Source organism: Fringilla coelebs (genome assembly GCF_963513975.1).
Source record: "Fringilla coelebs genome assembly, chromosome: 30".
NCBI lineage: Eukaryota > Metazoa > Chordata > Aves > Passeriformes > Fringillidae > Fringilla > Fringilla coelebs.
In genome coordinates this window covers 878,921-900,823 of record NC_140056.1, presented here as the reverse complement: position 1 = coordinate 900,823, position 21,903 = coordinate 878,921, and the positions used below count along the sequence as shown (strand labels likewise).

Genomic DNA, 21,903 nt, shown 5'->3' with positions numbered 1-21,903 from the left:
GCACACGCACACACACACGCACACACACACGCACACACACACGCACACACACACGCACACGGATGCACACGCGTGCTCAGGGCCACCACACGCATGGAGTGAGCACAGGCAGAGCTCAGAGCTCACACTCAGAGCTCACACTCACAGGATCACACTCACAGGACGGTCACACTCACAGGATCACACCCAGAGCTCACACTCACAGCTCACACTCACAGGATGATCACACTCACAGGATCACACTCACAGGACGGTCACACTCACACTCAGAGCTCACACTCACTGGATCACACTCACAGGACGGTCACACTCACACTCAGAGCTCACATTCACACTCAGAGCTCACACTCACAGGGCTCACACTCCCAGGACGGTCACACTCACACTCACAGCTCACACTCACAGGATCACACTCACTGGATCACACTCACAGGACAGTCACACTCACACTCACAGGACGGTCACACTCACACACAGCTCACACTCACAAAGCTCACACTCACAGGATCACATTCCCAGGATCACATTCCCAGGATGTTCACACTCCCAGGATGCTCACACTCAGAGCTCACACTCACAGGATCACACTCCCAGGATGCTCACACTCAGAGCTCACACTCACACAGCTCACATTCACAGGATCACATTCCCAGGATGTTCACACTCACAGGATCACACTCACACCGTGCACATGGGACGCACATGTGAACAGAGCTGACACAGGATCACACACCTGGCCTGAGCTCACACTCACAGAGCTCACACTCAAACTGAGCTCACAGTCACAGAGCTCACACCCAGGATCACACACGGGATCACACACGGGATCACACCCAGGATCACACACAGAGCACACACATGTGCACAGAGCTCACACACGGGATCACACACAGGATCACACACCTGGCCTGAGCTCACACTCACAGAGCTCACACTCACACAATGCATGCACAGAGCTCACCCACGGGATCACCCACGCGATCACACCCAGGATCACACCCGGGATCACACTCAGAGCACACACACACACTGTGCACACACAGGCTCACAGACGTGTGCACAGAGCTCACACACGGGATCACACACGGGATCACACACAGAGCACACACACACACTGTGCACACACGGGATCACACACGTGCACAGAGCTCCCACGCAGGATCACACACAGGATCACACTCAGAGCTCACACACGTGTGCAGAGCTCACACACAGGCTCACACACGGGATCACACACAGAGCCACACACACACTGTGCACACACAGAGCACACACACACACACACACTGTGCACACACGGGATCACACACGTGCACAGAGCTCCCACGCAGGATCACACACGGGATCACACTCAGAGCTCACACCTGGGATGCTCACACACTCACACCTGCACACTCGGGATGCTCACACAGGCCCTGAGCTCGTGCTCAGAGCTCACACTCAGAGCTCACACTCAGAGCTCACACCTGGGATGCTCACACACACACACCTGCACACTCGGGATGCTCACACAGGCCCTGCACTCGCTCACTCACAGAGCTCACACTCACACCTGCACAGCCCCCGTGCACACTCACACCTGCACACTCACACCTGCACAGTCCCCGTGCACACTCACACCTGGCCAGGCCCCCCCCCCCCCGCGTGTGCAAACCCCCCCTCCCGCAGGGACCCCCGGTACCTCCCGAGCCCCGGGATGGCACCGGGAGGGACCCAAACCCCCCCTTGCACACCCCCACCCCCCTTGCACACCCGCCTTGCACACTCACCCCCCGGGCCCCCCCCGCCGCCGGCCCCTCCCCGCCCCCGCCGTGCCCGGGGCCGTCGGGCGGGGCGGGCGGAGCGGGGCTCGCTGCGGGCGCGGCGGCGGCACCGGCCGCAGGTACCGGGGGGGTCCGGCCTGGGGGGGCTCCGGGACCGCGGGGGGGGGACCGGGAGATCCCCCCGGTGCCGCCGCCCGGTGCCGGCCCCGCGGGACGCGGCGGGGACAGCGCGGGGGACAATCCCGGGGGACAATCCCGGGGGGGACAATCCCGGGGGGACAATCCCGGGGGACAATCCCGGGGGGGACAATCCCGGGGGACAATCCCGGGGGTGACAATCCCGGGGGGGACAGTCCCGGGGGGGACAATCCCGGGGGGACAATTCCGGGGGGGACAATCCCGGGGGGGACAATCCCAGGGGACAATCCCGGGGGGGACAATCCCGGGGGACAATCCCGGGGGTGCCGCTCCCCGCGCGTCGCTCACGGGAACTTGGGGAGAAGTTGCCCCGCGCGTCGTGGCGGGGCCACCGCGGCTCCATCCCGGCTCCGGTAGCGGTTCCATCCCGGTTCCATCCCGGCTCCGGTGGCGGCTCCATCCCGGCTCCGGTGGCGGCTCCATCCCGGTTCCATCCCGGCTCCGGTGGCGGTTCCATCCCGGTTCCATCCCGGTTCCATCCCGGTTCCATCCCGGTTCCACCCCGCCCCGGTGCCGGTTCTATCCCGATTCCGGTGGCGGCTCCCTGGCGGCTCCATCCCGGCTCCGGTTACATCACCAGCTCCCACCCCGGCTCCGGTCCTGGCTGCTGCAGGAGCTCCGCTCTGACTCCGTGTCCGGCTGCGCTCCCGGTACCGGCTCCGGCCCCTTCAGCACCACCGGCTTCGCTCCCGTCCCCTCCGCCAGCGCCGGTCCCGGCTCCGCCCGCGGCTCCGGCCCCAGCCCCGCTGCCGGTCCCGTCCTCGGCCGCAGCCCCAGCCCCGCTCCCGGTGCCACCGCCGGCTCCGCCCGCAGCCCCGGCCCCGTTTCCGATCCCATTCCGGGCTCATCCCATTCCCGATCCCATTCCCGGCTCCCGATCCCATTCCCGATCCCATTCCCGGCCCCGTCTCTGCTGTGGGTCCCATCCCCGGCTCCACCCGCAGCTTCTCCTCCGGCCTCAGTCCCATTCCCGACCCCATTCCCGACCCCATCCCCGACCCCATTCCCGCTCCCAACCCCATTCCCGACCCCATTCCTGACCCCATTCCCGCTCCCAATCCCATCCTCGGCCCCATCCCCTCCCTGGCTTTCACCCTCGGCTCCACCCGCAGCTGCAGCCGCTGTCCCTGTCCCTGTCCCCATCCTTGTCCCCATTCCCAGTCCCATCCCCATCCCTGTCCCCATCCCTATCCCCGTCCCTGTCCCCACCAACTCCAGCCCCATCCCCGCTCTGTCCCCATCCCTGCTCTGTCCCCATCCCCATCCCCACTGCCATTCCCCCCTCTCCCACCGCCACCAGCAGCCCCATCCCTGTCCCCATCTCCATCCCCTGTCCCCATCTCTGTCCCCCTCCCCATCCCCTGTCCCCATCCCTGTCCCCCTCCCCATTCCCTGTCCCCATCTCCATCCCCTGTCCCCATCCCTGTCCCCATCTCCATCCCCTGTCCCCATCCCCGTCCCCGTCCCCATCCCCGTCCCCGTCCCCTCCCCGTCCCCGCCGGGGCTCGGGGCTCTGCGGGCGGCCTGTCGCCGTCTCCGCCGCTCGCCACCATCGCTCCCAAGGGTGACGAGGACCTGCTGGCGCTGGCCGCGTCGCGGCTGAGCCGCAGGAAGCGGGTGGCCGGCGTGGCCATCGGCGTGGCCATGCTGCTGCTGCTGCTCGTGGCCATCCCGCTGCTGGTGCACGGCTCCAAGGCGGCCGCGCACTACGAGATGCTGGGCAGCTGCCGCATGGTCTGCGACCCCTACCCCGAGCTGCCCCCCGCCTCCCCGCCGCCCTTCCTGCCCGGTGCCAAGGGCGAGCCGGGCCGCAAGGGCCGCGCCGGTCTCCGCGGGCCACCGGGGCCGCCGGGCCCGCGGGGACCGCCGGGAGAACCGGGCCGGCCGGGTCCGCCGGGACCTCCGGGGCCGGGGCCGGGCGGGTACATCCCGTCCTTCTACAGCCCCAAAATCGCTTTTTACGCCGGCCTGAGGAAGCCGCACGAGGGTTACGAGGTGCTGCGCTTCGACGACGTGGTGACCAACGTGGGCAACTACTACGAGCCCTCGAGCGGCAAATTCACCTGCCCCCTGCCCGGCATCTACTTCTTCACCTACCACGTCCTGATGCGCGGCGGGGACGGCACCAGCATGTGGGCCGACCTGATGAAGAACGGGCAGGTAACGGGACCCCCGCGGGACCCCCCAGCCCGGTTTGCACCCCCCCGGTTTGCACCCCCCAGCCCCGGTTTATAGCCCCGGTTTTCACCCCCCGGTTTTCACTCCCTGGTTTTCACCCCCCGGTTTTCACCCCCCGAGCCCCCAGCCTGGTTTTCACCCCCCGGTTTTCACTCCCTCGTTTTTAGCACCAGTTTTTAGCCCTGGTGTTGGTTTTCAACCCTGATTTTGAGCCCCGGTTTTCACCCCCCGGTTTTCACCCTCCGAGCCCCCAGCCCGGTTTTCACTCCCTGGTTTTCACCCCCGGTTTTCACTCCCCGGTTTTTAGCACCAGTTTTTAGCCTTGGTTTTGGTTTTCAACCCTGATTTTGAGCCCCGGTTTTCACTCCCAGGTTTTCACTCCCTGGTTTTTAGCACCAGTTTTAACCCCCCGAGCCCCCAGCCCGGTTTGCAGCCCCGGTTTTCACCCCCCGGTTTTCACCCCCCCGAGCCCCCAGCCCGGTTTTCACCCCTCGATTTTCACTCCCCTGTTTTCATCCCCAGTTTTTAGCCCTGGTTTTGGTTTTCAGCCCTCGATTTGCACCCCCCAGGTTTTCAACCCTGATTTTGAGCCCCGGTTTTCTCCCCCCACTTTTCACCCCTCGGTTTTCACTCCCTGTATTTCACTCCTCGGTTTTCACCCCCGGTTTTCACCCCCAGTTTTCACCCCCGGTTTTCTCTCCCCGGTTTTCTCCCCCCGGTTTTCACCCCCGGTTTTCTCCCCCTGCTTTTTTCACTCCTCGTTTTTCAGCCCCGTTTTTTTCAGCAGCCTCGCCGTTGTTGTTTTGGCCCGCGGCGGTTTCGCTGTTTTGGTTTGGGGGATTTCAGGTTCTCATCCGGGTTCAATTCCCATCCTCGGTTCTGCTCCATCCCAAATCCCCACATCCCATTTCCCCCATCCAATCCCTCCCAAATTCCCATCCTCCTCTCCCTCATCCCTGATTTCTCCTTCCCAGTTCCTCCCCAGTCCCACATCCCGTTTCTCCCATCCCAAATTCCCATCCAATCCCCCAAATCCCTGATTTCCCATCCCCATTTTCTCCATCCCGATTTCCCATCCCCATTTTCTCCATCCCGATTTCCCATCCCCATTTTCTCCATCCCAATCCCCACATCCCATTTCTCCCATCCAAAACCCCAAATCCCATCCCTGATTTCCCACTCCCTCCACCTTCCCCGATCCCCAAATCCCATTTCCCCCATCCCATCCCCTTTTAAATTCCCATCCTTTTCCCATTCCCTGATTCCTCATCCCCGGTTCTGCTCCTTCCCAGTCCCACATCCCATTTTCCTCCTCCAATTCTCTCCCAAATTCCCATTCTTTCCTCCCATTCCTGATTTCCCAGATCCCATTTTCCCCATCCAATCCTGCCCAAACTCCAATTATTTCCCCCCATTCTCATTTCCCCATCCCCAGATCTCATTTCCCCCATCCAATCCTGCCCAAATTCCCATTTTTTCCCCCATTCCCTATTTTCCCATCCCCATCCCCAGATCCCATTTCCCTCATCCAATCCTGCCTCAAATTCCCACCCTTTCCTCCTCCAAATTCCCATATTTTCCCCTCCAAATTCCCATATTTTTCCCCTCCAAATTCCCATATTTTTCCCCCCCAAATTCTCACATTTTCCCCCCCAAATCCCCACATTTTTCCCCCCAAATCCCCACATTTTTTCCCCCAAATCCCCACATTTTTCCCCCCAAATTCCCCCATTTTTCCCCCCAAATTCCCCCATTTTCCCCCCCAAATTCCCCCATTTTTCCCCCCAAATCCCCACATTTTTCCCACCCTTTTTCCCATCCCAGATTCCCGGGGTGGGGGGACAGGAGCTGTGCCCCCCCCCCGCTCCCTTTGTTCGCTCATCCCGGACTTTTTCCATCCATTTATTCCGGGAAAATCCAGGAAAAACAAACAAGGATTGATTGGGGAGGGGATCCCTGGGGGGTTTGGGGGGTTCCGGGCTCGTGGGCAGCAGCGAGAGACCCCCCCGAGCCCCCCCGGGGGAACAGGGAGGGGGAAAACTGGGAATGGGGGGGGGGGAGGGGATTTGGGATTGGGAATGGGGGAAAGGACGGGAATTTGGGATTGGGAATGGGGGGGAAATGGGATTTGGGATCGGGAATGGGGAAAGAATGGGAATTTGGGATTGGGAATGGGGGGGGAAATGGGATTTGGGATCGGGAATGGGGGAAAGAACGGGAATTTGGGGGGGTGGGATGGGGGAAATGGGATTTGGGATCGGGAAATCTGGGACAGAACGGGAATTTGAGGAGGATTGGGGGGGGAAATGGGATTTGGGATTGGGAAATCTGGGAAAGAATGGGAATTTGGGATTGGGAATGGGGGAAATGGGATTTGGGATCGGGAAATCTGGGACAGAACGGGAATTTGGGATTGGGAATGGGGGAAAGGATGGGAATTTGGGGGGGTGGGAGGGGGGAAATGGGATTTGGGATCAGGAATGGGGGAAAGAATGGGAATTTGGGGGGACTGGAGGGGATTTAGGGTGGGATTGGATGGAGGAGTGGGATTTGGGATTGGGGATGTGGGAGAGGAGGATGGGGGAAAATGGGGGGAAAAAAAGGGAATTTAGGGGGGGATTGGAGGGGATTTAGGGTGGGAATAGATGGGGGAATGGGATGTGGGATTGGGGATAGGGATTCAGGGAAGGGATGGGAATTTGGGGGGAATGGGAATTTTAGGGGGGTTGGGTGGGAATTGGGGGGATTGGATGGGAATTTGGGGGGGGTTGGATGGGAATTTGGGGGGGGTTGGATGGAGAATTGGGATTTGGGGTCTCAGAAATGGGGACTCAGGAAAGGAGCCCGAGGATGGGAATTGGGGGGTCGGACATGGGGGGGGGTGGGTGACAGCCGTGTCCCCCTCCCCCCGCCAGGTGCGGGCCTTGGGGACAGCTGGGCCTTGGGGACACCCCCGCCCTCACCAGGGGGTCCTGCTGGGCTCCCCCACCTTCGGGGGGTGGCGGTGCCAGGCGGGGGGGGGGGGGGGGGTGACAGCCCTGTCCCCTGCCAGGTGGGGGGGGTGACAGCCCTGTCCCCTGCCAGGTGTGGGGGGGGTGACAGCCCTGTCCCCTGCCAGGTGGGGGGGGTGACAGCCCTGTCCCCTGCCAGGTGGGGTCCCACTGATCTCAATGGGGTCCCCCCATTCCCTCCCCTGGGAGGGGTTGGTGCCAGCTGGGGTGGGTGACACTCGGTGGCACTGACAGGTGGGGTGGGTGACACTCGGTGTCGGTGCCCGCGGGGTGGGTGACACTCGGTGTCGGTGCCAGCTGGGTGGGTGACAGTCCCCTCCCCGCCAGGTGCGCGCCAGCGCCATCGCGCAGGACGCCGACCAGAACTACGACTACGCGAGCAACAGCGTCATCCTGCACCTGGACGTGGGCGACGAGGTGTTCGTCAAGCTGGACGGCGGCAAAGTGCACGGCGGCAACACCAACAAGTACAGCACCTTCTCCGGCTTCATCATCTACCCCGACTGACCCCCGGGACCCCCGGGACCCCCGGGACACCCCCGGGATCCCCCCGGCACCGGGACACCCCCCGGGACCGGGACACCCCCGGGATCCCCTCGGAACCGGGACCCCGAGTGACCCCCAAGTACAGCACCTTCTCCGGCTTCATCATCTACCCCGACTGACCCCCGGGACACCCCCGGGACCCCCGGGACACCCCCCGGAACCGGGACACCCCCCGGGACCGGGACACCCCCGGGATCCCCTCGGAACCGGGACCCCGAGTGACCCCCAAGTACAGCACCTTCTCCGGCTTCATCATCTACCCCGACTGACCCCCGCACCCCCGGGACACCCCCGGGACCCCCGGGACACCCCCGGGATCCCCGCGGCACCGGGACACCCCCGGGACCCCCGGGATTCCCTCGGAACCGGGACCCCGAGTGACCCCAAAATCCAGAACCTTCTCCGGCTTCATCATCTACCCCGACTGACCCCGGCACCCCCGGGACACCCCCGGGACCCCCGGGACACCCCCGGGATCCCCGCGGCACCGGGACACCCCCGGGACCCCCGGGATTCCCTCGGAACCGGGACCCCGAGTGACCCCAAAATCCAGAACCTTCTCCGGCTTCATCATCTACCCCGACTGACCCCGGCACCCCCGGGACACCCCCGGGACATCCCCGGCACCCCCGCGACACCCCCGGGACACCCCCGGGACACCCGGGACACCCTGGAACCCCCGGGACCCCCCCCGGAACCGGGACACCCCCGGGATCCCCTCGGAACCCGGACCCCGAGTCCAGAACCTTCTCTGGCTTCATCATCTACCCCGACTGACCCCGGGACACCCCCGGGACACCCCCGGGACCCCCCCGGGACCACTGGGATCCCCCCGGCATCCCCTCGGAACCGGGACCCCGAGTGACCCCAAAATCCAGAACCTTCTCCGGCTTCGTCACCGATCCCGAGTGACCCCCGGGGACACCGAGACCCCCCCGGGACCCCCCCGGGGACAGCGGTGACCCCCCCGCCCCCCGCATGGCAGCACCCCCGGGGGTGGCGGGGGGTCCCAGTCTGTCCCAGTCTGTCTGTCCCAGTCTGTCCCAGTCAGTCTGTCCCAGTCTGTCCCCAATAAAAGGCGCCGGGGTTGGATCGCGGCTCTGCCTCTGCTGGGGGGTGGCACAAGGGACAGAGAAGTGGCACAGGGGACAAGGGGTGGCACAGGGGACAGAGAGGTGGCACAGGGGACAAGGGGTGGCACAGGGGACAGCCCGGGGGGGAACACAGGGGTGACACAAGGGACAGCCAGCGAGGCGGGTGGTGGCACCGCCAGGCTGGCCAGAGATCTCCCCACGGCTTTTGTGTCACCCCCCGTGTCACGCCTTGTCACCTCCCTCCCCCGCCCCGCGCTGGCTGTCAGCGGGGACAGCGACAGCGACGGTGACAGTGACAGACACCCCCCGGCTGTGCGGGGACACTGCCACCCCCGTGGGGACACGCTGGGATGGCAGCAGAGCCTGGTGGGACACAGGAACCCCCCGGCCCCGGCCCCAGATTGTCACCAACCCGGTCCCTGGCCCCAGATTGTCACCTCCCTGGCCCCAGATTGTCACCTCCCTGGCCCTGGCCGTGTCGCCAGCGCTGTCTCTGTCCCCAAATTGTCACCAACCCTGTCCCCAGCTTGTCACCATCCTCATCTGCACTCCCAGCCCTGTCCCCATCCCTGTCCCCTCCTGTCCCTGTCCCTGTCCCCTCCCCTGTCCCCATCCCCTCCCCTGTCCCCTCCTGTCCGTGTCGCTGTCGCCCCCTCGTGGCCGCTGCCGGGAGTGCTCGGGAAGGATTTTGGGGGGGGTCTCAGCCCCGCCGGGACCCCGGGACCCCCCCAGACACCCCCGGGACCCCCCCAGACACCCTCGGGGACCCCCCAGACACCCCCGGGACCCCCTCAGACACCCCCAGGACCCCCCCCAGACACCCTCGGGACCCCCCCCAGACACCCTCGGGACCCCCCCAGACACCCCCGGGATCCCCCTGCCCCTCCAAGAGGGGGGGATCCTGTCCCTGAATGTCCCTGAATGTCCCCAGACCCACGGCCAGGGACCCTCCCCATATCCTGGGGTCCCCCACCCCCAAATCCGAGACCCCCCCAAACCCGAGACCCCCCCCCCTAAAATCCCTCGAGCCCCCCCAAAATCCCCCGAGCCCCTCGGAGCCGTCTCTGCTTTATTCCAGGGACTGGTACAAAACGAGGAGGGGGATTTGGGGGGTGGGGGCTGCACCCCCAAACCTGCAGTGTTTTTTTTGGGGTGGGGGCTGCACCCCCAAACCTGCAGGGTTTTTTTTTGGGGGGGGGGCTAGGCCTTGGCGCCCCCCGGGACCCCCTGGGCCGCCGTCAGCTGCTGCAGCTTCTGCGTCATCATCTCCAGCACGGCTGGGGGGAGCGGGTCAGGGGGCACCCCAAAAATGGGGGGGCACCCCAAAAATGGGGAGGGGGCTGGGGGAGGTGGGGGGAACCCGAGGGAGGGGGAAAAGGGAACCCCAAAACCTGGGGGGGCCCCAAATGGGGAGGGGGAAAGGGGGACCTCAAAAACCGGGGGGAGGTGGGAAAAGGGGACCCCAAAATTGGGGAGGGGGGAAAGGGGGACCCCAAAACTGGGAAGGGGGGAAAGGGGACCCCAAACTCAGGGGAGGGGGAAAGGGGGACCCCAAAATTGGGGAGGGGGCTGGGGGAGGTGGGGGGAACCCCAAACCCGGGGGGGGGGGGAAAAGGGGGACCCCAAAACTGGGGAGGGGGGAAAGGGGGGTCAGGGGGGACCCCAGGACTGGGAGGGACCCCAGAAATGGGGAGGGGGGGAAGGTCAGGGGGTGTTTGGGGGGCTCAGGGGGTGTTTGGGGGGGTCCTGGGGGTGTTTGGGGGGGTCCTGGGGGGCTCAGGGGGTGTTTGGGGGGGTCCTGGGGGTGTTTGGGGGGGTCCTGGGGGCCTCAGGGGGTGTTTGGGGGGCTCAGGAGGTGTTTGGGGGGTCCTGAGGAGCTCAGGGGGTGTTTGGGGGGCTCAGGGGGTGTTTGGGGGATGTCAGGGGGGGCTCAGGGGGTATCTGGGGGTCTCAAGGAATGTCTGGGGGCATTTGGGAGGTCTCAGGGGGTATTTGGGGTGTTCTGGGGGGTCTCAGGGGGTCCCAGGGGGTCTCAGGGGCATCTGGGGGTCTCTGGGGGAGTTCTGGGGGAGTGCTGGGGGTACCTGGGGGATGTCAGGGGGGGGCTCAGGGGTCCCTGGGGGTCCCAGGGGGTATTTGGGGGGGTCCCTGGGGGTCTCTGTGGGTATTTGGGGGGTCCCAGGGGTCCCAGGGGGTCTCAGGGGTCCCAGGGGGTCCCTGTGGGTAATTGGGGTGTTTTGGGGGGTCTCTGTGGGTATTTGGGGGGGGGTCTCCCACCCTGTTTCATGGCGTGCTTCTCCTGCAGGGCCGGCTGGATTTTCCCAGGGGTCCCAGGGGGTTTTTGGGGTCTCTGGGGGTATTTGGGGGTCCCTGGGGGTTTTTGGGGTGCTCTGGGGGTCCCTGGGGGTCCCTGTGGGTATTTGGGGGGGGTCTCAGGGGGGTCTCCCACCCTGTTTCATGGCGTGCTTCTCCTGCAGGGCCGGCTGGATTTTCCCAGGGGTCCCAGGGGGTATTTGGGGTCTCTGGGGGTATTTGGGGGTCCCGGGGAGTATTTGGGGTGCTCTGGGGGTCCCAGGGGGTCCCTGTGGGTATTTGGGGTGTTCTGGGGGGGTCTCTGGGGGTATTTGGGAGTTCCTGTGGGTATTTGGGATGTTCAGGGGGGTCTCAGGGGTCTCAGGGGGTCCCTGTGGGTATTTGGGGGGGTCTCCCACCCTGTTTCATGGCGTGCTTCTCCTGCAGGGCCGGCTGGATTTTCTCCATCTGCCGCGTCAGGAACTCGACCTTGCGCTGGAAAAACGCCCGGGCGGCCTCGGCCGACTGGAAATGGGCAAAAAACGGGAGAATTGGGAAAAACGGGGAAAAAATGGGGAAATTGGGAAAAACTGGGAAAAAACGCGGCAGAAACCGGGGAAATTGGGAAAAATGGGGAAAAAACGGGGCAAAAAACAGGAAATTGGGAAAAACGGGGAAAAAATGGGGCAAAAACCGGGGAAATTGGGAAAAATGGGGAAAAAACGGGGCAAAAACCGGGGAAATTGGGAAAAATGGGGAAAAAACGGGGCAAAAAACGGGGAAATTGGGAAAAACCGGGAAAAAATGGGGCAGAAACCGGGGAAATTGGGAAAAATGGGGGGAAAACCCGGGAAATTGGGAAAAATGGGGCAAAAACGGGGCAGAAACTGGGGAAATTGGGAAAAATGGGGAAAAAACGGGGGAAAAACTGGGAAATTGGGAAAAATGGGGAAAAAACGGGGCAGAAACCGGGGAAATTGGGAAAAATGGGGGGAAAACACAGGGGAAAACGGGGCAGAAACCGGGGAAATTGGGAAAAACGGGGAAAAACCCGGGAGATTGGGAAAAACCGGGGGAAAAACCGGGGAAATTGGGAAAAATGGGGGAAAAACAGGGAAAAATGGGGGGAAAACCACGGAAATTGGGAAACACAGCCAAAAATGGGGCAAAAATGAGGGAAATTGGGAAAACCGGGGGAAAACCGAGAAAAACCAGGGGAAATTGGGAAAAACAGGGGAAAAACAGGGAAAAACCAGGGGAAATTGGGAAAAACAGGGCAAAAATGGGGGAAATTGGGAAAAACAGGGCAAAACCAGGGGAAATTGGGGGAATTGGGGGGAAAATGGGGGAAATCAGGGAAAAATTGGGGGAAAATGAAAAAAAATGGGGTGGGAAAAGGGGGAAAACGGGGAAATTTGGAGGAAAACCAGGGAAAATTGGGGTAAAATTGGAGGGAAAAGGGGAAAATTAGGAGAGAATCAGGGTAAATTAGGAGAAATTTGGGGGGAAATTGGGGTAAATTGGGAAAATTAGGGGGAAAAGGGGAAAATCAGGGAAAATTAGGAGGAAAATTGGGGGAAATGAGGAGAAATGCCCCCTGCCCACCTTCTCCACGTAGTAGCCGGTGCCCACGTCCACCAGGACCGTCCGTGTGTCCTGCAGCTTGCCTGGCACGTACATCTGGGGGGGTCATGGAAAACGGGGGGCACGGGGGGGCTCCCACCCCACCCCCCCAGAGGGGTTTGGGGGGTCCCAGGAGCAGCAAAAGGATACGGAGCTGGTGAGAGGCACCAGGAGATCCTTGCCTGTGGAAAAGAGGGGGGTCAGGATCCCCCAAATGCACCCCAAAAACTCCCCCAGGGGCTGCTTGGGTTTGGGGATCCCCCATTAAGATTTAGGGTTCAGGAGTCACCTCAGGTTTTGGGGATCCCCATCAGGATTTGGGGTTCAGGAGCCCCCTCAGGTTTTGGGGACCCCTATGACGATTTGGGGTTCAGGAGCCACCCCAGGTTTGGGGATCCCCATCAGGATTTGGGGTTCAGGAGCCCCTCCTGGTTTGGGGACCCCTATGAGGATTTGGGGTTCAGGAGCCACCTCAGGTTTTGAGGATCTCCCATTAAGATTTGGGGTTCAGGAGCCCCCTCAGCTTTTGGGGATCCCCATCAGGATTTGGGGGACCCCCCCAGCTCTCTCTGGGCTTGGGGACCCCCCCCACCAAGATTTGGGGACCCTCCCCAGCTTTTGAACCCACCCCCACTCAGCTTTTGGGGGATCTCCCCCATCATTTAGGACCCCCCCCATTAATACTTGAGGACTCCCTGAGGAATTTGGGGACCCCCTGAGGACTTTGGGGACCCCCTGAGGATTCTGAGAATCCCCTGAGGATTTTGGGGACCCCTTCCCCACCCCAGAATTATTCATGGACACCCCGTGGGATTCCCAGCTCCCCATCCCGATTTGGGGATTAAAATTTAAAATCCAGAATTTAAAATCCAGACTTGGGGACCCCCTGAGGACTTTGGGGACCCCCTGAAGATTCTGGGGACCCCCTGAGGATTCTGAGAATCCCCTGAGGATTTTGGGGACCCCCTCCCCACCCCGGAATTATTCCCAGACACCCCATGGGATTCCCAGCTCCCCATCCCAATTTGGGGATTAAAATTTAAAATCCAGACTTGGGGACCCCCTGAGGACTTTGGGGACCCCCTGAGGACTTTGGGGACCCCCTGAGGACCTTGAGAACCCATTGAGGATTTTGGGGACCCCCTGAGGATTTTGGGGAGCCCCTCCCCACCCCAGAATTATTCCCGGACACCCCGTGGGATTCCCAGCTCCCCATCCCAATTTGGGGATTAAAATTTAAAATCCAGACTTGGGGACCCCCTGAGGATTCTGGGGCCCCCCTGAGGATTTTGGGGACCCCCTGAGGATTTCGGGGACCCCTCTGGGGGGTTTTGGGGGGCTCACCCTCGTTGCCTTTGTGCAGCACGTTCAGGCACTCCTTGGCCTCCACGAACTTGGTCTGCACCACCTTGAGCTGCGCCAGGGACGAGGACAGGAACTCCACCTCCTGCGGGGTTTGGGGGGTCCCGGGGGTTTGGGGGGGTCCCAGCACTGAGGGGAGACCCCCCGGGTTGGGATTTAGGGGAGGGGGTCCCCAAAAGGGAGCTGGGAATGGTCCCAAAGGGATGAGGAGGAAGCGAGGGTTTTTTTGGGGAGGGGGATCCCTGAAGTTGGGGTGGGTGCCAAGGTCGGGGGGCACCCAGAGCCCCCCCCAGACACCCCCAAATTCAGCTCCAGCCCCTCCTGACCTGCCCCAGCTGCGACCCCCAGGCCTCGGGACCCCCCAAAAACCTCCCAGAGCCCCCCCAGACACCCCCAAATTCCGCTCCAGTCCCTCCTGACCTGCTCCAGCTGCGACCCCCAGGCCTCGGGACCCCCAAAACCCTCCCGGAGCCCCCTCAGCCCTGCTCCAGCCGGGACCCCCCAAACCCCCTCGGGACCCCCAAAACCCCCTCAGGACCCCCAAACTTCCCCAAGGCCCCTCAGCCCTGCTCCAACCGGGACCCCCCGACCCCCCAAACCCCCTCGGGACCCCCAAAACCCCCCAAGCCCCCTCAGGACCCCCCAAACCCCCCCAGCCCTGCTCCAGCCGGGACCCCCCAAACCCCCTCAGGACCCCCCAGGCCTCGGGACCCCCAAAACCCCCCAAGGCCCCTCAGGACCCCCCAAACCCCCCCAGCCCTGCTCCAGCCGGGACCCCCCTCAGGACCCCCCAAGCCCCCCCAGCCCTGCTCCAGCCGAGACCCCCCAAACCCCCTCAGGACCCCCCAAACCCCCCCAGCCCTGCTCCAGCCGCGACCCCCCAAACCCCCTCAGGACCCTCCCCCGGCCCCTCCCATCCCCGCACCTTCTCCACACTCACGCTCCCCCCTCATCCCCTACCGCGAACCCCCTCACTCTCCCCGAATCCCCCCGCACCAAAACCTCCCCTAAACCCCTTCCCGAATTCCCCCCCGCACCTGTTCCAGCTGCCCCTTGAGCAGCTCCAGCTGGGGCAGCCCCAGCTCCCCCACGCTCACGGCCTGCGCCATCTTGGACCGCCCGCCCTCAGCGCCCGCCGCCACAGCGCCCCCTGGCGGCTCGGAGGACCGCGCCCCGCTATCTGTGAGTGCGCCCCCTAGCGGCCCGGAGGACCGCGCCCCGCTATCTGTGAGTGCGCCCCCTAGCGGCCCGGAGGACCGCGCCCCGCTATCTGTGAGTGCGCCCCCTAGCGGCTCGGAGGACTGGGGGGGGGAGGTTCCGAGGGGTTTTTTTTGGGGGGTCCAGGAGAATTTTTGGGGGGCCCCAGAAAGACTCAGGAGGGGTCATTGCAGAGGCAGCAGCTTTATTGTTGTAAAACAGGCAAATAAAGTCAAATTTCGTTAAAAATGCTGTTTAAATTTCATTAAAATTAATGCAGCTCCAACCCTCCCCCCCCCGCTCCCCTTCAGACACCCCAAAATTGTCACCAGAGGTAAATGGGGGGACCCCAAAAGGAACAAATGGGGGGGCCCCGAAGGCCACAAGTGGACCCCAAAAGTGATGGGAAGACCCCCCAGGCAATGGGGGCATCCCCCCAGTTCTCCCCTATAAATAACGGGGGGACCCCAAAACGACTGGGGTTCCCCCGAAAGTTCAGTCCAGGCTATGAGGGGACCCCAAAGACACCAAAGGGACCCCAAAGATGACAAAGGGACCCCAAAGGAACCCCAAAGACGTCAAGGGGACCCCAAAGATGCCAAAGGGACCCCAAAAGGACCCCAAACCCTCACCCCAAGCAATGGGGGAACCCCAAGAGCACCAAAGGGACCCCAAAGATGACAAAAGGACCCCAAACCTTCACTCCCAGCAATGGGGGAACCCCAAAGGGACCCCAAACCCTCACTTCAAGCAATGGGGGAACCCCAAATCCTAACTCCTGGAAATAGGGGGACCCCAAACCTTCACTCCTGGCAATGGGGGGACCCCAAACCCTCACTCCCGGCAATGGGGGGACCCCAAAGGGACCCCAAACCTTCACTCCCAGCAATGGGGGGAACCCAAAGGGACCCCAAACCCTCACTCCTGACAATGGGGGAGCCCCATAAGGGCCCCAAACCCTCACTCCTGGCAATGGGGGAACCCCAAACCCTCACTCCCAGCAATGGGGGGACCCCAAAAGCACCGAGGCCCCCCCAGAGCAGCCCCCCCTCAGCAGAGGCTGACTGGGAGCCCGTAGGCCACGGGGGCGGCCCCGGTGAGGGATTTGAGGCGGGGGGCCTGGCGGGCCCGGGCCAGCTGGGCCAGCAGGGGGGTCCCGGAGCCCCCCCCCAGCCAGCCCCGCAGCAGCGCCTGCGCCAGCCGGTCCAGGTCCCGGTCCGTGACATCCCACAGGTTCCCCAGCACCAGCGGGCTAAAAAACGGGGGGGACACCCCAAAAGGGACTGTGAGGGGCCAGGGACAGAGAAGAGAGAGACCCCAAAACCAGAGAGACCCCAAAACCAGAGAAACCCCAAATACAGAGAGACCCCAAAACCAGAGAGACCCCGAAACGGGGCTGTGAGAGGCCATGAACAGAGAGACCCCAAATACAGAGAGACCCCAAATACAGAGACCCCAAAACCAGACAGACCCCAAATACAGACAGACCCCAAAACCAGAGAGACCCCAAAATGGGGCTGTGAGCACAAGGAGACCCCATCAAAAATAAAGAGACACCCCAAAACACAGCGCCCAGAGCCCCCAGACCCTCCCCCAGAGTTCCCCAAACCCCAAATCCCAAACCCCCAATACCCAAGCCCCCAATCCCCAAATCCCAAACCCCAAATCCCCAATCCCAAACCCCCAAACCCCCAATCCCAAACCCCCAAATTCCAAACCCCCAATCCCAAATCCCCAAATCCCAATCCCCACAATCCCAAACCCCCAATCCCCAAGTCCCCAAACCTCCAATCTCCAAATCCCAAACCCCCAATCCCCAATTCCAAACCCCCATACCCCAAACCCCCAATCCCAAACCCCCAAATCCCAAACCCTCAATCCCCAAATCCCAATTCCCCCAATCCCAAACCCCCAAATCCCAATCCCAATCCCCACAATCCCAAATCCCAAATCCCAAATCCCCCAATCCCAGGACTCACCACCCGGCCAGGATGAACCTCAGGACGGTTCCCGAGGGCTCCAGGGCTCCCCGCGGGGCCAGCGCGGCGCTGGAGCAGCCGAAGAGCAGAACCACGGCCCGGCAGGGGAGGCGCGCCAGGCTCTGTGCGTCCAGGAGCCGCGCCCCGGCACCGTGACCGGCGTAACTGAGGAACAGACCCCAAAATCAGCCCCAAAACCGACCCCAAAATCAGCCCAAATCCACCCCAAACCAGCCTAAACCCGACCCCAGCCGTGCCAGGCTCTGCGCGTCCAGGAGCCGCGCCCCGGCACCGTGACCGGCGTAACTGAGGGGATGGATCCCAAAATCAGCCCCAAAACCGACCCCAAACCAGCCTAAACCAGCCTAAACCCGACCCCAAACCAGCCTAAACCCGACCCCAAACCAGCCTAAACCCGACCCCAAACCCAGCCAGGCTCTGCGCGTCCAGCAGCCGCGCCCCGGCACCGTGACCCGCATAGCTGGGGAACAGACCCCAAAATCAGCCCCAAAACCAACCCCAAAATCAGCCCAAATCCACCCCAAACCAGCCCAAACCCGACCCCAGCCGCGCCAGGCTCTGCGCGTCCAGCAGCCGCGCCCCGGCGCCGTGACCCGCATAGCTGAGGATGGACCCCAAAATCAGCCCCAAAACCAGCCTAAACCAGCCTAAACCCGACCCCAAACCCCCCCATGCCAAGCTCTACGCGTCCAGCAGCCACGCCCCCACCCCGTGCCCGGCGTAACTGAGGGGATGGACCCCAAAATCAGCCCCAAAACCGACCCCAAACCAGCCTACACCCGACCCCAAACCCAACCCCAGCCGCGCCAGGCTCTGCGCGTCCAGCAGCCGCGCCCCCGCCCCGTGCCCGGCATAACTGCGGGAACAGACCCCAAATCTGACCCCAAATCCCCCCAAATCCAACCCCGAATCTCCCAAAATCCAATCCCAAAGCCCCCCCAAATCCAACCCCAAATCAGCCCCAAACCAACCCCAAATGCCCTCAAAATCCGACCCCAAACCTGACCCCAAATCCAATCCCAAATCTCCGAAAATCCAACCCCAAATCCCCCCCAAATCCAACCCCAAATCCCCCCAAATCCCCCCCAAACCCGACCTCAAATCCCCCAAACCTGACCCCAAACCCCCCCAAATCCCCCAAACCCCCAAAAACCCAATCCTAAATACCCCCCAAACCCAACCACAAATCCGCCCAAATCCCTCCCAAACCCGATCCCAAACCCCCCAAACCCGACCCCAAATCCCCCCAAATCCAACCCCAAACCTGACCCCAAATCTCCCAAACCCAACCTCAGACCTGACCCCAAATCCCCCAAACCCGACCCCAAATCCCCCCAAATCCAACCCCGAATTCCCCCAAATCTGACCCCAAATCCCCCAAACCCCCCAAACCCAACCCCAAACCTGACCCCAAATCCCCCCAATTCCAACCCTAAATCAGCCCCAAATCCAGCCCCAAAACCCCCCTAAACCTAACCCCAAATCCCCCCCAAACCCGACCCCAAACCCGACCCCAAACACCCCAGATCCCCCAAATCCCCCCCAAACCCGACCCCAAACCCCCAAACCTGACCCAAAATCCCCCCAAATCCCCCCCAAACCCGACCCCAAACCCGACCCCAAACACCCCAGATCCCCCAAATCCCCCCCAAATCCCCCAACCCCCTCACATGTAGAGGTCGCGCTCCCCCAGCGCCTCCTGCAGCTGCTGCGGGGCCGGCGCCGCCCCCGAGACCCCGCGCCAGCCGGGCTCGCTGGGAACGGGGCAAAATCCGGGAAAATCGGGAAAAAAACGGGAAAAAAAGGGAAAATCGGGATGGGAGAACACAAAACTGGGGAACACGGGGCAGGGCTTGGGGCTCCCAGAGAGATTTTGGGGTCCCAGGGGGTTTTTGGGGGTCCTAGAGGGGATTTTTGGGGGGATTTTTGGGATTCCAGGGGAGTTTTTGGGGTGCCAGGTGTGATTTGTGGGATACCAGGGTGATTTTTGGGGTGGTTTTGGGATTCTGGAGGGGGATTTTGGGATCCCAGGTGTGATTTTTGGTGTCCCGGGGCAGTTTTTGGAATCCCAGGGTGATTTTTGGGGTCCCAGGGTGATTTTTGGGGTCCCAGGGGCAGTGTTTGGGGTCCCAGGTGTGATTTTCGGGGTCCCAGGGGTGAATTTTGGAGTCCCAGGGACAGTGTTTGGGGTCCCAGGTGTGATTTTCGGGGTCCCAGGGCCGTTTTTGGGGTCCCAGGGGTGATTTTCGGGGTCCCAGGTGTGATTTTTGGGATCCCAGGTGCGAATTTTGGGGTCCCAGGGGTGATTTTCAGGGTCCCAGGGGTGATTTTCGGTGTCCCAGGTGTGAATTTTGGGGTCCCAGGGCAGTGTTTGGGGTCCCAGGGGTGATTTTCGGGGTCCCAGGTGTGAATTTCGGGGTCCCAGATGTGAATTTCGGGGTCCCAGGGTTGATTTTCGGGATCCCAGGGCCGTTTTTGGGGTCCCAGGGGCTGTTTTGGGGTCCCAGGGCCGCTTTTGGGGTCCCAGGGGCAGTGTTCGGGGTCCCAGGGGCTGTTTTGGGGTCCCAGGGGCAGTGTTCGGGGTCCCAGGGCAGTGTTTGGGGTCCCAGGGGCAGTTTTGGGGTCCCAGGGGCTGTTTTGGGGTCCCAGGGGCTGTTTTGGGGTCCCAGGGGCAGTGTTTGGGGTCCCAGGGCCGTTTTTGGGGTCCCAGGGTTGATTTTCGGGGTCCCAGGGGCAGTTTTGGGGTCCCAGGTGTGAATTTTGGGGTCCCAGGTGTGAATTTTGGGGTGGCACCTCTCGAACCAGCCGCGGAACCGCTCCTCGGTGCCGCCCAGGTCGCGCTGCGGGTTCAGCACGTAGAAAACGCTGCCGGGGTTCACGCCCCGGCCCAGCACCGGCCCCGAGGGCTGCGGGAGGGGACCCCAGTGAGGGACCCCGAGTGGGGAACCCCAGTGAGGGACCCCCAGTGAGGGACCCCGAGTGGGGAACCCCAGTGAGGGACCCCCAGGGAGGGACCCCGAGTGGGGAACCCAGGGAGGGACCCCCAGGGAGGGACCCCAGGGAGGGACCCCGAGTGGGGAACCCCAGGGAGGGACCCCCAGGGAGGGACCCCGAGTGGGGAACCCAGGGAGGGACCCCAGGGAGGGACCCCAAGTGGGGTCCCAGTCCCAGGTGTTTCCCCAGGTGTCCCCAGGTCTGTCCCAGGTGCGTGTCCCTGTCCCAGGGGTGCCCCAGGTTTGTCCCCAGGTGTCCCCAGGTCTGTCCCAGGTGTGCCCCTGTCCCCCCAGGTGTGTCCCCAGGTGTGTACCTGCCGTGCCAGCCCGTAGAGTCCCTGTCCCCAGGTGTGTCCCAGGTGTGTCCCCAGGTGTGTCCCCAGGTGTGTCCCTGTCCCAAATCCCAGGTGTGTCCCCAGGTGTGTCCCCAATCCCAGGTGTGTACCTGCCGTGCCAGCCCGTAGCGCAGCAGGAAGCGCAGCCCCGGCAGCCGCGTCACCGGAACGTTCCGGAGCGTCCCAGAGCTCTCCCAGGGGAGGCGCTGCAGGTGCTGGGACAGGGACAGGGACAGGTGAGAGGAGGAGGAGGAGGATGAAGGGGAGGAAAAGGAAAAGGAAGGTGAAGAAGAGAAGGAGGAAGAGGATGAGGGAGGGGAGGAAAAGAAAGCGGGGAAAAGGAGGAAGAGGAGGAGGAAGAAGGAAAAGGAAAGGGAAGTGGGAGTGGGGAGAAGAGGAGGAAGAGGAGGAGGAAAAGGAGAAGGAAAAGAAGGAGGATGAGGAGGAGGAAGAAGGAAAAGGAAAAGGAAAGTAGGAGTAGGGAGAAGAGGAGGAAGAGGAGGAGGAAGAAGAGGAAAAGGGAGAGAAAGTGGGGAAAAGGAGGAGGAAGAGGAGGAGGAAGAAGGAAAAGGAGGAGGAAGAGGAGGAGGAAAAGGAGGAAAAGGAAGAAAAGGAAAAGGGAAGTGGGAGTAGGGAGAAGAGGGGGAAGAGGAGGAAAAGGAAGAGAAAATGGGAAAGAGGAGGAAAAGGAGGAAGAAAAGGAGGAGGAAAAGGAGGAAGAAAAGGAGGCGGAAGAGGAGGAGGAAAAGGAGGAAGAAAAGGAGGAGGAAAAGGAGGAGGGAAGTGGGAGTAGGGGGGAGAGGGGGAAGAGGAGGAAGAAGAGGTAAAGGGAGAGAAAGTGGGGAAAAGGAGGAGGAAAAGGAGGAGGAAAAGGAGGAGGGAGGAGAGGAAGAGGAGGATGGTGGGGAGGAAGGCCGGGCTCTCACCCCATCCAGCAGCAGCACCAGGGACCCCGCGCCGCCCCCGGGGCCCTCCCGGCGCCGCTCCAGGGCCTCGTCCAGCAGCAGCCGCGCCCGCAGCGGCCGGGCCGGACACAGCGCCGCGGCCAGCGGCCGGACATCGGCCGGGGACAGCCCCGCCAGCAGCGCCTGCCAGGGACAGAACCCCAAAATCCACAATAAGAACCCCAAAATCTGGGATCAGCACCCCCAAATCCACAATAAGAACCCCCAAATCCACAATAAGGACCCCAAAATCGGGGACCAGAGCCCCGCCGGACACAGCGCCGCGGCCAGCGGCCGGACATCGGCTGGGGACAGCCCCGCCAGCAGCGCCTGCCAGGGACAGAACCCAAAATGTGGGGTCAGAGCC

The 21,903-nt window shown here is 62.7% G+C and overlaps 3 protein-coding genes across 3 annotated transcripts in view; 1 reads left to right on the top strand and 2 right to left on the bottom strand.

Annotated features, from left to right (window-relative positions):
• Nucleotides 1–3,605: 3,605 nt before the first annotated feature.
• Nucleotides 3,606–7,657, top strand: C1QL4 (complement C1q like 4; the record flags this gene model as incomplete). Its single annotated transcript, XM_084223687.1, has 2 exons — nucleotides 3,606–4,121; nucleotides 7,478–7,657. 2 exons carry the CDS (start codon nucleotides 3,606–3,608, stop codon nucleotides 7,655–7,657), a joined length of 696 nt encoding a protein of 231 aa, XP_084079813.1.
• Nucleotides 7,658–9,845: 2,188 nt separating this feature from the next.
• PFDN5 (prefoldin subunit 5) lies at nucleotides 9,846–15,195 on the bottom strand. The gene is made up of 6 exons (XM_084223606.1): nucleotides 15,105–15,195; nucleotides 14,050–14,152; nucleotides 12,856–12,887; nucleotides 12,688–12,762; nucleotides 11,502–11,607; nucleotides 9,846–10,067 (listed from the first exon to the last, which is right to left on the bottom strand). The coding sequence occupies exons 1-6, from the start codon at nucleotides 15,174–15,176 to the stop codon at nucleotides 9,991–9,993; spliced, it is 465 nt and encodes a 154-aa protein (XP_084079732.1). The 5' UTR covers nucleotides 15,177–15,195; the 3' UTR covers nucleotides 9,846–9,990.
• Nucleotides 15,196–16,314: 1,119 nt separating this feature from the next.
• ESPL1 (extra spindle pole bodies like 1, separase) overlaps nucleotides 16,315–21,903 on the bottom strand; it is a gene marked incomplete at both ends in the record, with an annotated part of 38,402 nt that continues 32,813 nt past the window's right edge. The window contains 7 exons of the mRNA XM_084223472.1: nucleotides 16,315–16,516; nucleotides 17,244–17,408; nucleotides 18,935–19,018; nucleotides 20,058–20,170; nucleotides 20,703–20,801; nucleotides 21,519–21,680; nucleotides 21,807–21,866. Coding sequence (XP_084079598.1) covers nucleotides 16,315–16,516; nucleotides 17,244–17,408; nucleotides 18,935–19,018; nucleotides 20,058–20,170; nucleotides 20,703–20,801; nucleotides 21,519–21,680; nucleotides 21,807–21,866 — 885 coding nt within the window. The remainder of the gene's footprint in view (nucleotides 16,517–17,243; nucleotides 17,409–18,934; nucleotides 19,019–20,057; nucleotides 20,171–20,702; nucleotides 20,802–21,518; nucleotides 21,681–21,806; nucleotides 21,867–21,903) is intronic.

Bases quoted from the DNA above. Each gene is read 5' to 3' on its own strand.
- PFDN5 (XM_084223606.1), bottom strand. From the start codon at position 15,176: ATGGCGCAGGCCGTGAGCGTGGGGGAGCTGGGGCTGCCCCAGCTGGAG. The intron at 14,153-15,104 runs GTGCGGGGGGGA...CAAACCCCGCAG, and splicing joins TCAAGGGGCAGCTGGAACAG to GAGGTGGAGTTCCTGTCCTC. The intron at 11,608-12,687 runs GTGGGCAGGGGG...GCCCATTTCCAG, and splicing joins CCGGCTACTACGTGGAGAAG to TCGGCCGAGGCCGCCCGGGC.